The sequence below is a fragment of the Notamacropus eugenii genome, chromosome 2 (genome assembly GCF_028372415.1).
Source record: "Notamacropus eugenii isolate mMacEug1 chromosome 2, mMacEug1.pri_v2, whole genome shotgun sequence".
In the NCBI taxonomy this organism is placed as follows: Eukaryota; Metazoa; Chordata; class Mammalia; order Diprotodontia; family Macropodidae; genus Notamacropus; species Notamacropus eugenii.
In genome coordinates, this window is record NC_092873.1 from 276,937,587 (window position 1) to 276,955,106 (window position 17,520).

The window sequence follows — 17,520 nt, forward strand, 5'->3', positions numbered from 1 at the left end:
TGAATTGACAACCTCTGAAGTGTTCTCTGTAATATTAAATTTATAACTGTATGTGGGCTTAGCTGTCAGGTAGTTAACTTTCTTGAATTAAGAATTTATAATTTCTGACTTTTAAATCATTATGTATAACTTCAGAATACTGGAATATATGTTTACTTATTAAATTCAGAAGATATATTAACTTTGTTGTCATATGGCAAGTAGAATTCTGTCAGGGACAAGGTTAGAAACTGAGATAGAGCTTTCTGTGTTAGAGAGATATTCAGTACTTCATTAAACCAGCATATATTTAGCATCTCTTGTACCTGTAGGACTTGGGTTATGTCTGTAGTATGATGAAATCTGGTCTGTTGAACTACTTTGTAATGGGGTAGGCTCCCATACAGTTACATTGATATCTGTGTTGAAATATTTGTAAATTTCTTCCTTCCCTTATCTAATTGATATCTTTTCGTGTATTTTATGTAGGCTTCACTTCCACACACTGTGAATGTCTGGAAATAATTTGGGTAGAAAGTAGGCAAAATAAATCTGGTGTTTCCTAAGTAGCAGTATATATTGTTTCCAAATGTGTGCATGAATTACTGCGCCTAACATTGACAGATGTAAACCAACTCTAGATTGTCTGCTTTGTGGACCATCTCTACCCGATTTTAAATTCTGGTCTGTCTTCTTTGGCTTGCTCCCTGACAGTCTACTCTGTTGCCAAGTACGTGTACACTCAGGAAATGAAAGTTAATTAATATTGGCATAGACAAAGTGTAATTAGGAAGATGCATATGCTGCTTCTGTGGGAGAGCCAGAACAAAGATAAAATGCATTCCAAAGCCAAACATAAAGACACTTTATTGTATTGGCACCATCACACCTATCCTTTAAGTACAAATAATTAAAAGTTGGCCAACAGTTTGCCCAACTCCAGTGAAAATAGAAAGGGAGTGATTTAAGATGGTAAATCATCTCAGTTATGAGCCTGAAGTGAGCATAAATTAGGCAAAATCTCAAATCTGAAGTTTGCCATAACATAGATAGAAGCTGATACATTTAGACTCCACTGGAAAACAGGTAGAAGATATATGGTACCTGGTAGGAGGAGGCAGAAAGAGAAGACTGTAAGTTTTAAATCCACCGATGCTAAGCTACTCAAGCATATTTAATGTTGGTTGCCTAGAAGGCCTATATTTTCTTTATAATTTCTATGAGAAGTTTGCATACATCGTACCTGCCAAATATTAGTACAATAACTGCGTAGGTGGGGTTATAATAAAGGCAAAGTATCCATACATACTAACTTTAGTTAAAAAGATTTTGCTATATTTGAAAATCATTTTTTCTGGTATAGAAAAACACTTAGAATAGGTTAACTCACAAAGTTCACAAATAAAATACAGGGTTTTTGGGGGAAATATCGTGTTGAACCCTGAATGCATTTGTTTTAGGATCCAAAGAGTCTTAGGACTACCTAATCTCAGATAAAAAATTCAAACTTTATTTGGATACTTTTTAAATTTTGTTTTTGCAAATAACAAAATATATCTTAAAAAGAAACAAAAAACTTCTTTAAGCTCTTGTAGTGAAGCATATTTAGTCTGACGTTTGGACCTAATCTTTAAATGTGCTATCTATATTCATTGCTCACTTTTAAGGGTAAAAGTGTGTTGGCCTCCCATGCTATTTGAAATGTATATACGTAAAAAAATAAGCCAGGTTTGTAATTTCATTAGCGTAGGAAACTTCTGGTAAAGAAAGTCTCCACCCATGTAGATTTGTACCTGCTTTCTTTCTGTTACGGTCTTAGAGAATTGCTTGTGACTCCCCCGGGTTCTTGTAGCTAGTACGGTTGGAAGCAGGACTTGCGCCCAGGTTTTAGTGATTCCAAGGCTGGTTTTCCATCCACTGTTTGACATGACCTCTTGGGGTTTATGTAGCTTATCATTTACGATGTTAGTGATTTTAATTTTTATGGATCTGCAAGATGATTTGCATAGGAGTTCCTTACGTTGGTGTCTTTTTTTTTTTCCACTTACCGTTTTAGGTTATCCCCTTCACGCTCCTGAAGCCTACTTCCCTTATTTTAAAAAGAATAACGTGACTACAATTATTAGGCTGAATAAAAAGATCTACGAGGCAAAGCGATTCACAGATGCTGGTTTTGAGCACTATGACCTCTTCTTCATAGATGGCAGCACGCCAAGTGATAACATTGTCCGACGGTTTCTAAATATATGTGAAAATACCGAAGGAGCAATTGCTGTACATTGCAAAGGTTGGTACAAAGCCCTTGGTAATATAGCTTTCTGAATTTGGAAAAGACAAGAAAAAAAGAGAAAAAAAATCTCACAACCAAAAAGCCCAAACCAAGCCAAAACCCAAGGACATAGAGCAGCATGGGGGATATGATAAAATTCTGATTTTTTTCTAATTCATAAAACTGAGACACAAAAGCGTCTTTAATTTTCCTTTCTTTGAAGAAAAGACTACTCTGCGTATGGAGTACCAGGGGCCATTGACTGATCTCAGGTGATGGGTGAAGTTTTCTGTGACCACTTCTGGAGATGAAGTAGCTACTCCTAAAGTGCTTTTCTGGCATTGTGCACTGTGATTAGGAAATGTCACATGCAAATTACTGGGGATATTCAGCTAAGTCCCAATTAGTATAAATAATGAATCCCCTGATGTAGTAGCAATGTTTGAATCTGCACAACATATTTCTTTTGGACTGGAACCAGTTGCCATTTTTACATAATTATAATTTCAAGTAGTAGGAATTTGAGTACCTGCAACCACTTTATTTGTATTCTTTACCCACACTGATTGGAATCTAGCCCATAGTACATTGAAGCAGGTAAAATTGTGAGATAGAAAGGTTCCTTTTTGTACCCTTACGTCCTTCTCCTCCCAAAAGTCTCTGACTCCATTTTCACCCTATCTTTGCCTATTTCAAGTGAGTGCCCTTCTTGTTCTTTGGCAATTAAAAATCATCCTTTACTTAATAAGGCTTCTGAATCCCTACTTTCCCCCTCTTTACTATCAAAATTACTTACTTGTTACAAATCTTTGCCACTTTTCCAATTTCAGTTGTGTCCAATTCTTTGTGACTCCATTTAGGGTTTTTTTTTTTGACAAAGATACTTGAGTGGTTTGCCATTTTCCTCTCTAGTTCATTTTATAGATGAGAAAACTGAAGCAAATAGGATTAAGTGACTTGCCCAACACAGCCAGCAGGTGTCTGAGGCCAGATTTGAACTCAAGAAGATGAATCTTTCTGACCCCAGGCCCAATACTCTATCCGTTGTGCCATCTAGTTGCCTCTAATGATTTACTTGTTTGTTTAAAATATATGGGGAAATTTCAGGTTCTGATCCTGGTGAGGATAGGCATTTTTTGGTGATGGGCTAGTCATCCTATGGACATGGTAAATGAACATTGACTCTCAGAAAACCAGGAAAGTTACCAGAAATAAGCGAAATCAATGTCAGATTCTAAGGGATAGTAAACTCCACTTCTGACTGCTTTGGCTTTTCCTAGAAGAGCTTGAGATGAAGAGGTGCTAAAGTTCTTTGAAAGCATCCCTCATAGCTTCAATGGGCAGAACAGCTTTCATTTCAGTGGTAGAGAAACACTGTGGGTACTTTTGTACCTAGAGTATCCTTGATATTTTACATGTGCAGGTTTTTAAAAATGCCGCTTAGTGGCGCTGTTCTCATATTTTAGTGTTGAGAAGGCAGTTTCTTTAGTGTGGTATGAAAATTGGCTAGTAGGTGTTAGGGATTATACAGCTCTTCTGTGTCTGAAGCTACTGTTTCTGACTTCTTCAGAGGAACATGGTTTTCTTTCTGAGAAAAAATTTAAATACCATTTTGTAGGCTTTGGTTTCTATGTTTAATAATCATGTAGGTGTAGAGACTTTGATGAACACGTGAGCTGCTTGTAGAAGCTTCAATTTTCCAGAGCCCTGGCAAGATCAGCACGTGGCCCAGGAGTTTAGATGAGGGCATCTGATGTCAACTTTTATGAACATGGCCCTTTCTCTCTGTCCCTCCCATCCCCCCTAATCCCCCCCACTTACTTCTTAGCTGAATGTCTCTGTTTTTGCAGAATTTAAAATATAAGGGATCTTGCTTAAAAGAGTCATTATTAATTTGTCGCTTGCTCTAGCAGGCTCTAATTCTGATTCTAATCAGGTCACAGTGAGTGGGGTTGAGTGGGCTTCTCCTAGATATGATTCATGTACATCATAAGTTGGCCTTTCTATTCTAGCTTGTCACCTATTTATATAGTTTAAGATTGCTTAGATTTAGAAAATCCAAGTTGGATATCTCAGCAGAATTTATGTGGGAAAAACCGTTAACTAGCTACCTGCATTATTATATTGAGCTGGGAACCAGCTCACACACATTCCCTTTTCATCTTCAAAATATTAGAAAATAAAAAAGGAAAATAATTAAAATTCACAGCTTTTGCTGTCATGAACATGAATTTCATTTCTCAATAAAGTAATTGTTGGTGTACAAAGTCAGGCTTTTTCCTTTCTAAGAAAAGGCATTTTATCTGTAAAATATACTTTGGGTTTACAGATTCTAAGAAGACCAGTTTCATTGAAATTCTCTACCTTGAATGACATGTGTAGTACTTCACCTTTTGAGTCATCCTGTAAAGAAACGCACTTACTCTAAAGCATTACTTATTATAGGAGCTCTCTGTCCTTTGTGTCCCTAAACAAAGTGTTAATTAGAAATATCAACATTGCATAGTTCAAAAAATTATATTCTTAATTAGAACTGTAACTAATTAATTGACATTAAAGTATCTTGGTAGGGAGATAACAGTTTTCCAAGTTGCAGATTTTTCTATTTGTCTGTTAGGGTTATTTCCATATAGCCATACTTGTAGTATTATTTGATAAAGCTTGTAACTCCCATTTTAATTACAGCTGCATTGCTTTTAATAGAACACTTGTATCTACTATGGGCCTATTAATTATTTTGACATCTGCCCTAATTGAGTCAGCTTAATTTTCTGAGAATTGAAGTGGAACTGAGCAGTTTAATTGAATATGAGGGAGGAGAGAAAGGGAAGCTTATCCTACAGTAAATGAAGTTCGGTAGCTTTTGGAAAAGGAATGAAAATGCCACGTCTCCACAGGCAACTTTGGTGTGCCAGAAGGCAAGCTTGTAGTTCTTTAAGGAAATGAAATTCCAAATTCTATATGATTTCATTTCTGCATTTTTAGCCTTACTGTTCAGTCCTTTTGGATGATAGAGGGTTTGGCTGGGAATTCTTAGGAAACAATGAAAAAAAAACCTGGAAAAATGAATACTGATTACTTATAAGGGGTTTTGTAAAATGTATAGAATGGCAAAGGAATTATTATTGCGTTTGATGTTAATAAAGAGTATCTTGCTTATCTCTTTTATACCACTAACTCTATAGGAACACCTTTGGTTGGACTATTTTAACAATTAAAACAAAATTTTTAAAAAATGGTGAAATTTTCCTCTTTTGTTCAATTATATGTTAAGAACTCCCAGCCATTCAGTGCTAAGAACATTCTTTTTATAGATCCAAATTGCAGACTCTGTGAAGCTTCTGTTAAAAAAAAGTGAATAACTTTAATTTCAGAGATGTTTGAGAAACTTCTGTACTCTTTCACTTTTAGCTAATGGAATCAGGAGGGCAAGGTAGTGTCTGAAGGACATGGTAGCTTTCTGCTATTCAGGTAGAGAAATTTTAGAGGTATATTTTGGATGCTTAAAATACATGACCTCCAGAAGAGGCTACTGAAACTCGCTGAGCTTTGTTCTGTGCATTAGGGTGGGTGCAAAAGATCTTGTTTTTGAATTAGTTGTAAAGGACTCCAGAGCTCTACACAGTAAAACAAAAACAACAGTCATCTCCGTTCTTACATGTAGGGAACAAGGGTGTTTGGTGTAGAGAAAGAGGTGACTCCTGAGAATGTCGTCTAACTTCTAAAGAAACTTCTTCAAGTACATTGTTTTATCTTAAAACTGAAGTTAGTTTAAGTGAAGACAAAGGATATTTCTGATAAGAACAGGACACAATGAAACCATTAAAAACCTCCTGACTTCAAGGGATAAGTAGGAAGTAATGTAATTGTAATAAATTGTTATAAAAAATAAGGGACAAATCTTTAATACCTTGCGTTACATACTGCTTTTATAGAGCAGGAGAAATGAAAGTCTGGATATCTGAACATAGTTAAAACAAGATTTAGTGAGGTCAAAAACAAAGGATGGATTAAAGAAAACAATTTTCCTTAATTTAAATTAACGAAGAAGATTAAAAACTACGCCGTTGTCCAGATTGATTTGCCTCCTTAACTACACCCTATCTGTCTGTTATACTATCACCTTTCCATTTCCTCAGACTAGAAGACTCAGCATTCCTAATGCTGCCTGATCTACCCTCAGCAAAGCCAGTTTTATAATACTTCATCACTTCACTACTTCCTCTGTTACCAGTGCTGCCGCTGCTGCCGTCCAGAACCTTTATCTGTCTTATTGCAAGATCCTATTTGATGTAAATTTTGACTATCCGGATTTAACCAGTGTGCTGCTACCAATCTAAATTTCCTTAAAACCTTTTGCTCATATCATTTCTTTCCTCGAGAACCAAAAGAAATGACTTTCCTTTTCTGTTTGCATCAAGTACAAATTTTGCTATCTGGCTTTTAATGCCTTCTGTAGTCTGGCCCTGATCCTTTCTACAAAACATCTCCTTTGCCCTGCTTTTTGCGATTTTGCCCACAGTTTTTTGTGTTTGCCCAAATCTCCTTCCACACCTCTCTGTGGTGCCCAGTACGTCAAATAACAGTCAAATAACAGTGTGGAGATTTGAACAGTAGGAAAAAAGAACTGAAATAAGATACTGAACTAGATGACTTTTGATATTCCTTTGTGAAAATTTAGATGTTTTCAAGTTTGTAGGCACAGTAGGATATTTGTAGAAAGAGTATATATTTATCTGCCCGATAGTTTGTTAAGAAACTTGGCAAATTGCTTACCTTCTGTAGCTTTCAGTTTTCTCATCTTAAAATGAGCCAGAAAGTACCATTTTTGAGATTTTGGATTGAGGAATTTGATCACTCATGGGAGACGTGGAGTGGAGTAGGGGAAATGATAAGAATCGTTCTATTATGTACCAGTTTAAAAAATAAGTCAAAAGTTATAGTTCTATAAAAATTTTAATTTCTGCATTGATGAGAACATCGATCAGTGCTTGAGAAAATAATCATCAGTTTTCAAACACTTTGAAGGAATTGGGGTAATAATTAGAATTTGATTAAAAAAACCCCGCATTTTTTCAGACGAATCCCATCGTATATAGCAGAGTAACAGTCAATCAGTCAATCAGTCAGCAAACATTTATTAAGTGCCTACTATGTGCCAGGCACTGTGCTAAGCTCTGGGGATACTAAATGAGGAAAAAGACAGTCCCTGTCCACAGGGAGTTTATAATCTAATGAGAGAGACAACATACAGATATATACACAGCAAACCATATGCAGGATAAATAGGAAATAATGACCAGATGGAAGACATTGGGAAATTTAAGAGGGATTGGGGAAGACTTACAGCGAAAGGTGGTATTTTATTTGGGACTTAAAGGAAGCCAGGGAGGTCTGTAGGCAGAGTAGAGGAAAGAAAGTGTCTGGGCTTGGGGGTCAGTCAGAGTAATCTGTCCCGTAGAGTTAAGAAACAGTGATGATAGAGGTAATCTGCTTTGATTAGAGAAGGGTTTTTGATTTTGACCCTTCTGATATTAATGATCACTAAGTTTATAAAATAAAATCTTGATAATATAACTTATTTTGCATGTAAAACTGGCTAGTTGTCCTTACAGAGTGGTTGTCCATAGATTCATCTCAACCTAGGTAGTAATAAAAATGATTTCTTATGAGGACTAGTTCTGGGATTTATATTTTAATAGTTTTCCTAATGGAATCCTTAAAATTTCAGGGGGAAAAAGACTAGATGGTCTTTTAAAATGCTTTTCAAATTCAGTTTCATACCTTGTTATTATTGTGTCTCTTTGGATATTATCATTAAAATTTTTTAACTCCAAAGCATCAGAGGATGTATAATTATGCTTAAAGTATCTGATTTATAAATCATACATTAAATATGAGACTGGTGATGCCAGCTTACCAAAATCTAAAAGTTGTTGATGTTATTCACCATACTCAGTTTTACTATATTGTATTTGCCTATGCATGTGCTGTATCTCATGCTCTCTCTCTCTCTCTCTCTCTCTCTCTCTCTCTCTCTCTCTCTCTCTCTCTCTCTCTCTCTCTCTCTCTCTCTCTCACACACACACTTCCTTGCTCTGTCTCTTTCTCTCTCTTTATAGCTGGTCTTGGAAGAACTGGAACATTGATAGCCTGCTATGTAATGAAGCACTACAGGTTCACACATGCCGAAATCATTGCATGGATAAGAATCTGCCGACCAGGTTCTATTATAGGACCCCAACAGCACTTCCTGGAAGAGTAAGTATACCTTCTCCATTATTGTATTTTAAATTTTGTTCTCACTTGTCTCTGCTTCTTGTTCCCTGGTCATGGACCGTGTCAAGTCTGTGGTTATAGAGAGGCCACATTGTGGGAAGGCTTTCTGTCTAATGGAGTTTTGTTGATTTGACAGCTAATGCATTCTAACTTAGTGCCTTTTATATAATTTGCTCAGGTGAGAATGAGGAAGAAATCACAGAGCCATCTCTGCCCACCTTTTTTCTGTCATTTTCTTTTGTCTGATCTGGCTACAGTGCAATTTTCTTGTGTCATTTCACTTGGCACTTTTCATTCTTTTCTTCTGTTTGCATGTCTAAAGATAGAGTGAAAAGCAGCACTAAGGTCAACCGATGAGCTGAATAATATTGCCAGCGTATTTACCTGTAACTGAACTATTGGTGCATCTGTGGGCAAACCAGTCATTAGGTGACAAATAAATAACAGGGAGATAACCTGAATTTTGGTTCTAGCCTTAACTATCATGTAACGTTGGACAAGTCACTTGGCCCTCTAGGCTTAAGGTAATTTTTCTTCTGTAATCCTTAGCTCTCTTGTTTCAGCTGGTAAAAGTTCACTTTGTTCATCAAATCTAAAACTGTTTGGAAAATAAGGAGCAATTTCCCTTGACACCCCACCCTTTTTCAACATGTAGCTTCTAATTCCCATTCTTTGTAATTCATTGAATCATCACTCCCTTACTTGAACATAACTTACTTGTTTTTCTATTTGTTTTATTTCTTCCCTTTCTTAGATATTTATATCAGTCTTATCTCTTTTATAATATGGCAGAGACTATTTATTTTACAGTAATGTAAAGCTGCATGCAAAATGAATAATTAAATGTTTTTGACTATAATGATGAACTTGAAAATTCTAAACTTTTTATAACCAGCAGCAAAGCATTTTAGAACTGGAAGGGAGATTATGGGTCATCTAGTCTAATTTTCTCATATTACAAGTGAGGAAACTGAGGTCCAAAGATATTAAATGATATGTTTGAATTGGTTGGTGGTTGTCCTTCATTCTTGAAGAGGACCAAAATGACATCACTGTGCTAGAGTCAAGTTACAGCGTGTCCATCTGTGGCTGATCAGACCGGTGTGAGCTCAGAGTGTTCTACCACAGGTCAGGTACACATAGTACATGTGAACATTTGGGGTGGATTTTCTAAATTTGTGTATGTCATGTTTCTTTTGAGCTACTTCAGTTTTCCTTATAGAGCACAGCACTTTTTCTGATGGGAGCACACCAGGCTGAGCACTGCTATGCCAGGATCTCCAGTGTCACGCGATCAATTCCAAAGCTCCTTAGGGAGACCCGGAGAGTATCCTTGTATCAGTTCTGACCATCATGTGCCCCATATATAAATACATGTGTAAATGTAATAATAACATAAATAAATATATATTATATATATGATGGGTGTGTGTATATATATATATATAAATATATGTATTTATATGTACTGCATTCCACACCTATAATCTGCACTAATCTGAGAAGAGGAAAGTACTTAATTATCAGTCCTCCTGGACTGTGATTATTCTTATAACTCGTCTGAGTTCTACTGCTTTTTAGTGGTACTGCCATCTATATTCTTGTAAATATTGTGTATAATGCTCTCTTGCTTCTGCTTTCTCCACTGAATCATTTAATACAAGTCTTTCCACTATGGAACAGCTTGATGATACAGGGGACAGAATATTCAGGTTGGAGTCAGGAAGACTTGAGTTTAATTCTTGCTTCAGATACTTACTAGATGTTTGACCCTGGGCAAATCATTTATCTCTCAGCCTTTCCTCATCTCTAAAATGAGGGTGTTGGACTTGATGATCTTCCAGACTTGATGATCTTCCAGTCTTAAATCGAATTCTGTGCTCCAGTGATCCTATGTTTCACCGAATTCCTCATGTTTGTTGTTTCTTATGGTATAATAATGTTCTGTCATATTCATATACTGTGGTTTATTCAAGCATTCCCAGATTTATGAGCAACCTTTTGTTTTTACTTTTTTTGCTTCCATGGAGAGTGTTTGTATGAGTATTTATTATATCTCTATCTCTATTTATCTAGTCACCCACCCCTTCTTCTTGTCATTGATCTCCTTGGGTCAATGAGTATGAAGAATTATGTGACCTTTTGCCCATACTTAAGAGTTTACTTCCAGAATAGATGGACCAGTTCATAGCAGGGTATCATTACAACTATCTTCCCCTAGTCTCCACAACAAAAACTTCAGCAAATATTTTTAGAGCTCTCTGCTCCCAATTCTATGTTTTGTATTTCAGTGGAAACAGGATCAAAGAATTTTGGGATCTCAGGGATCATGTGACCTATTCCATATCTGAAAAAGAAACCCTTCACCGGCATGCCCACAAATGGTCATCCAGCCTTTGCTTAAAGATCTCCAGTGAGAGGGAGTCCACTGCTACTACCTGAAGTAGTACCATTTTCCTAAATATTAGGAAGTTTTTTCTTTCTATTGAATCTGATGTTTTCGATGTGCCTTAATGGGCCAGATGGAACAAGTCTAATCCCCCTTGTTCTTGATCATCCTTCAGATAATTAACAGCTCTTCTACCCTCTTCTGAGTCTTTTCTTCCCTGGGCTAAACATCCCCTATTTCTGCTAAAAAATTATCAAATGGTTTGAATGAAAGGCCATTCCCCACTCTGGTTGCCCTCTTCTGGATACTCGCCAGCTTATTAAACAGAAGTTTTTACTAACTTAGCATGCTGTCTTGTCTGGAAAAGATGGCATCTTTATCACATACTTTTATATAGGGGCAAATTTATTTAGGCCATCATGAATGATACCTATATTATCAATTAGCATATCTATCAAAGCCTGTCCTTTGTTTCTAATACATGAAATGGTGAACAATACAAAACTATGTCACTGAGTGCTAAATTTTATCCAGTAGATTCACAAGCTGATGTTTGGAGGAGAAGAGGATTGCTGAGAGCTGGAATAACTAGAGAAAGATTCATAGAGGAGATCAGGGCCTTAAAGCAAACATTAAGTGCCTGTGGTGTGCGAGACCCTCTGCTAGGCACCGGGGACACAAAGACAAGAACTTAAACAGTCCTTGTCTTTGAAGAACTTAACATTTTATTTGAAGATTCAGCATATGCATACACAGTAAATACAAAGCAATTTGAAGGGGTAGAGCCTCAACAACTAATACTTCTTTTACTTCCTTTAGAAAGGAGGTAAATTTTGAGCTAAATGGGTAGGATCTGGATAGGTGAGGAAGAAGGGAAGGATGTTTTATGCCACTGAGATTATAGGTATTATTGATAATATATTTCAGCATCAGGCCCACAATATTTCTCTCCATTGTCCTTTTGAACTTTGAGGCTTTGAAGGTTGTGATGTTCCTTTATTGGTTGTTGGTTTCTTGAAGAGGACCACAGTGACATCACTATGTTAGGGTCAAGTTACAGTGCCTCCAGTTGTGGCTAATCAGACCAACAGGAGCTTGGAAGGCTCTACCACAGGCTGGGCATCAATAGGCCATGTGAACATTTTGAGTGGATTCTCCAAATTTGTGCATCTTGTTTCTTTTGAGCTACTTCGGTTTTGCTTTGCTTATAGAACACAGCACCTTTTCTGATGTGGGCATGCTGTGCTGAGTGGTCCTTGCCAAAGTCTCATTTCCAGAGTTCTTAAGAGAGACCTTGAGCGTGTCCTTGTATCACTTTTTCTGACCAGCATGTGAATGCTTACACTGTATGAGTTCTCCATAAAATAAACAGTCCGTTAGGCAAGCATCCATTGTGGGTAGACATATAAATAAGAGTCCTTGAAGAATGTTAGTGATTAAAAGATGGAATTTTGTATTAGAGAGAATCTTGAGGTTATTTAAAAAAGTGTACAGTTTACCAAGTGCAATCCTGCCCAGTCTTTCTGTTTTCTAATTTGTTGCTCTTCTGCAGTATCTATCCAAGATATGTATGCGTTCATGGACCAGTTCATTGTGCTGTATAACTAGTCAGGGGTTACAGTCTGGACAACTGGAATTCTTTATGCACTTGGTTTTTCTTGTCTGGATTGTTAGACTATATTCCTTAAGTCGTTATGGATCTCACCTAGGAACCTCTTCAGTATTCTAGAATTTAGTGCTCTCCATTTATGATAAAACTGAACTCGTGAACTGTGTTTTCTTTTTGTTCATTCCCGTTGATTATAACTATTGTTAGCTTAGCTTGTCAGTCAATTTATCCTTTTCATTTCATTAGATTACCTCTTGATCTTGAGACATAATTGCTGTGAGTCCTAAAATCATAGCATTTATTACTAGAAAGGGAAAGTAGAGATTTAGAAGTAGGAGGGGATTTTGAGATCACCGAGTCCATCTGGCTCATTCTGTAGATGAAGACCCTGAATCCTAGAAGAGTGTAGCTGTTTGCCTAAGATAATATAGGTGATAAGTCTACTCTCATTTTTTCCACTTTCTCGACTCTGACTCATTTCTCAATCCCTGGTCCTTTGTCTTCTATGCCTATCACTCTTCTGAAAAGACTCTCCTTAAATTGACTTCTTTATGCAGAATTCAGCCCCGCCCCTTGCTTTTTCCCTCACTCCTCCTCCTTCTTGACCTCTTCTTGACCTCTCTCTAATGTTTGACAGCACTGACCAGTTACCCCATCCTGGATACACTCCACCTTCTTTGGATTCTTGTGACGTTGCTGTGTTGTGGTTTTCTTCCTGACTGTTTGACTGACCCAGGGCATCATCTCTTGTCTTGCTCTCTGTGCATGGATGTACCCCCAGACCTTTGTCCTACGATATCTCTTCTTTGCTCTCCACTTTATTTGTGATTGTGTCAGTTCCCATGGGTTCTGCTGTCACTGTTACAGAGGACTCCTGCATCTATTTATCTGCTTCTTACCTTCCTCTTGAGAGTGGCTAGTCTCTGGTTCTGGATCTCTTGCTGCCTCCAGACCTCTCTAATTAGATGGAACAGGCAAATTCAATTTGCCCAAAACAGGACATATTGCCCTTCTTTTTTAATTTAAAATTTATTTTTTTCAATTGTTAAGCACCTATTTTTTCACCCTCCTCCCTTGAAGGAAAAAAACCCCCAACACCTTTGTAACAAGTATAATCAAGCAAAAAAAATTCCATATTGATTTTATCCAAAAGCATTTGTCTTCTGCATATTAGTTCATCATCTCTCTGTCTGGAGACAGAAAGAGAAAAGTGAGACTAGTTTGAAAGTTTCTATAACAGTCTAGGCAAAAACTAAAAAGAAGTTGGATTAGATGGCTATGGTGTTTTCAAAGAGAGGACAGGTATAAGAGACATCAAGGAAGTGAAGATGATGTCTAAGTTTTCTACTTTTCTTCTTTTTCTTCTTCTTTAGTCCTCCTGAGTCATGGTTGATAATTTATTGATGACTGTTTTTATAAAAAATTTTTTGGAGGTCAGGTCTCCTGAGGTTACTTAAGTTGGAAGTACAGTGACTACTTCTAATACTTTAATGCCCCACTTTTCAACCTCAGTTTTTTCTTAGATGACCTAGTAGTCCCCACTCCAGGAGGTTTACCATATTGGTGCTAGACTTAGTGTAACCCAATAGAGTTTAGCCCTCCTGTAACTGAATTACCAAATTTAGCAGATACACTAGCTTCAGCCTGCCCAGCCACAGAGAATATGATTGATCAGTATTCTTAAGTTTTTCAAAAGTTCCTTTTTACAATGCTGACATTATAGAATGGTTATAGAATAACTTATATTCTCCTTATTCTGCTCCCGTCACTCTGCGTCAGTTCATACAAGTCTTTTCAGGTTTTCTCCACACTGTCTCCTCATTTCTTATAGTGCCACAGTTTTCCATTACATTCACATGCCATGATTTGTTCAGCTATTCACCAGTTGATGGGTAAGTACCTTGTGAGTTTCCAGTTTTTTGTCACCACAAAACATATGCATTAGACTTTTTCCTAACTCTTGGATCTCTTGAGAATATAGACCTAGTAGTGGTTTTGATGGGCTGAAGAGTATACCTGATTTAGTAACTTTGGGGACAGTGTAGAATGGTGTTCTATAATGGCGTTGCCATTTCACATCTCCACCGAGAATATATCATATCAATGGGGGCAGCTAGGTGATGCAAGTTCTGTTAGGGTAGGGGCTGTTCCTGATTCTTGTGTTTGCATCTCCATCACCTAACAAAGAGCCTGGCATATTTTATCTTATTTAGACCTAAGGAGTTCCCTCTGTCCATTGCTGCTGATAGAGTTTTAGAGAGCTGCCTGCTATACTGAAAGAATGTGACTTCCCCAGGTTCACCTGGCCAGAGTATGCCAGAGGCAGCACATGAACCCAGTTCCTTCTGAATCTGAGGCCACTACTATGCCATGGCCCCTTTTATCTATGTGCCTGGCATGTAGTAGTTACTTAATTAATGCTTATTGGTTATTTCATAATACATACCAGAGCTGGACTTGGAACCCAAGTTTCATGACTCCAAATACAGAGGCTTTTTCTAGTTCCCCATCTTGTTTCTTTCTTGAACACTAAGGAAAAATCTGTCTCATGAGAACAGAAGACATTTCATATGTACGTTATCATCTTGCTGCGACCCACCAACACCTGAAGTTCTCTTCAGAGGACAGTGATTTCTCTTAAACTCTCTCTTTGATTCTTAACTTCTGTACATCAGCATTTTGTTCTCATAAATGAGTAGTGCTATGCCATGCTGTCGTGGATTTTTATGCTGTGTTCCAGTCAATTCTATATTAATTGGAACTATTATTCTTTCAATACTTAAGTGTAAGAAAGTTGTCACTAGCTCATCTTTACCCAAAAAGTATTGATGAATGCCAAACCATTGTGCTTGTGTAGATCTTAATGGATTTCTGAGTTGAATTGACATGTTTCAGAATTTAATATAGGGTTGGGCTAAAATAGCTGTTGAGTGTCATTTTAGGTAGTCAGAAGAAGGATGGAAGAATAATACTGAGATTAAAAAAAGAAAATGAAAAAAATGAAACTCCTCACTGAAGGTTTAAATCAAAATTAATTATAACTGATTCATGCCATGTGACTTTGATAATGTAGTTTTTAATGAATGTATTCAGATGCTGTGAAACTGATTGAGACTTTCGTAAAGATTTTTCATGATTTAAAGTTAAATTACCTATATTTCTGAAGTATGTAAATGAAGGCAAACACGACAAAGTTTGAAGCTTACCAAATACTTTTTAAACATCAGGTAAAACTTCTGTTAAATTTGCTGGAATAATAAGCAGATTAGGCTTACTTGGTCCCTTGGAACTCCATTTACCTGTCGTTTCTTTAATATTTACTTTTGTTAATTTTGACTTGTTGCTTTAACTCTCTAGGGGCACTGAAACTACGGGTTGAGAGCAAATGAAATTCTGATATTATTTTGAATTCATTGAACATCAGTATTGAATAAGTATTTTATTTCAGAGAAAACAAGTATATCTGTTAGAAATCTTGGCACAGAAGGCAGCAATCTGAAAGCCTCAAAGCCACAAATTATAGTATTCCCTTGTTCATTCCTTTCTAACATTGAGTTTAGTTTGTTTGGGTAACAAGCTTACTTTAAATTTTTCTGAACTGTGTAAAGTTCTGGGGAAGATGATGATAGTTATTTTTTTTTAAAAATTGAAAATTTTTGAGCAATGATGTTAATAATGTGGCAAAGTTGCCATCATGGTTACATTTTTGCAAGATGCCAAGGTGCCCATGGTGTAGCAGTGTTCCAATGCTTGATTCCAGGGCACTACATCCAGTCCCTGCTTGCTTCATCTTGGCAGCTAAAAGGAACTTTATAAGTAGTTTCTCTCTGCCCAACCCTACTCCCCCATTCCTGCTACTTCTTCCTGTTTTCTTTTTCTAAGCACAGAAATTTTCCCTAGCTTCCCTGTTCCATAAGACTGCCTTCTTTCTCTCCAATTTTGATAGTTTTGAACTTTAACTTCAGTTGCACCTTTTACTACCTCTAGTTACCAGTGGCCTTTTGCACTCCTCATCCCTCCTGATCTTCCCTTTTAGTGGGTTTTAGTGGCCCTGCTGTCTCTTGGTTCCCTTCCTACATGTCTGAATGCTCTTTTGGGGGATCTTTTGTTGGATTATCATCCATATCACACCCTATAACTGTGGGTGTGGGAGACAGAGCTCTTAGACATTCTTCTCTTCTCTTGCTTTCACTCTTGATGAGAACTCATCAACTATCATGGATTCAGTGATTAGCTTGGTGCAGATCAGTACATCTCAGCCTAGTCTGACTTTGCTGTTCCTTACGCAGAACATTCCATTTGCAATCAAATCTTAGCTTGAGCTCCACTTTTTATATAAGCCTTTTCTGCTAGTGCCTCTCCCCCAAAGGTGTCTTATTTCTTCCATATTCCTATAATATGCGTATTGTTTTCCCCTTTAGAAGATCCTTGAGGGGAGGCATTGCTATCCTTGAATCTTTATATCTCCAGTGTCTAGCACACAGTAAGTGCTTAGTAAATATTTATTGATTAATTAATCCTCTTGAAGGGTAGGGATTCTTTTTTTGTTTAGGCTTTGTGTCCCTAGCTCCTCACACACATAAATAAATACTTATTGGATTGACTAGACCAGGTTCCATTAGCTTTATAGTGGCCTCTGGCTCTTCTCTGTCCAGACATCTTGCTGATATCTCCCAGTGAGAGGGTTTGAAGGGTATGAGGGTAAAAAGACTATAGAAGACAAATCCAAGTATGTAACCTCTTGATGGTGGCCAGTGTTATAATTTTCAGAAATAAAAGACAGCATTCTTTATGTATTATCTATTAAGCAAGCAGTTTTAACATTGGGGAGTATGATTCTAAATGTGAAATACTTTAAAATATAGTGTCTTCTTTGTGTTTGAAGTGGAGAGTTTAAAAGGTAATAGATCCCACAATAAAAGCTGGGTTTACATTGTCAATAAAAGGACTTTTGCATGAAGAGCTTCTTTTTGTCTGGAGTATTTGCTGATGGCA

At 37.0% G+C, this 17,520-nt stretch overlaps 1 protein-coding gene across 11 annotated transcripts in view; it reads left to right on the plus strand.

The window, feature by feature from the left end:
• Positions 1-17,520, plus strand: part of CDC14A (cell division cycle 14A) — a 238,305-nt gene that overhangs the window by 163,478 nt on the left and 57,307 nt on the right. For 10 of the 11 annotated variants that reach the window (XM_072644128.1, XM_072644132.1, XM_072644137.1 and 7 more), the window contains 2 exons: positions 2,036-2,266; positions 8,371-8,509. In XM_072644128.1, the coding sequence (XP_072500229.1) occupies positions 2,036-2,266; positions 8,371-8,509 (370 nt within the window). The remainder of the gene's footprint in view (positions 1-2,035; positions 2,267-8,370; positions 8,510-17,520) is intronic. The other variant, XM_072644134.1, reaches the window with a different exon arrangement.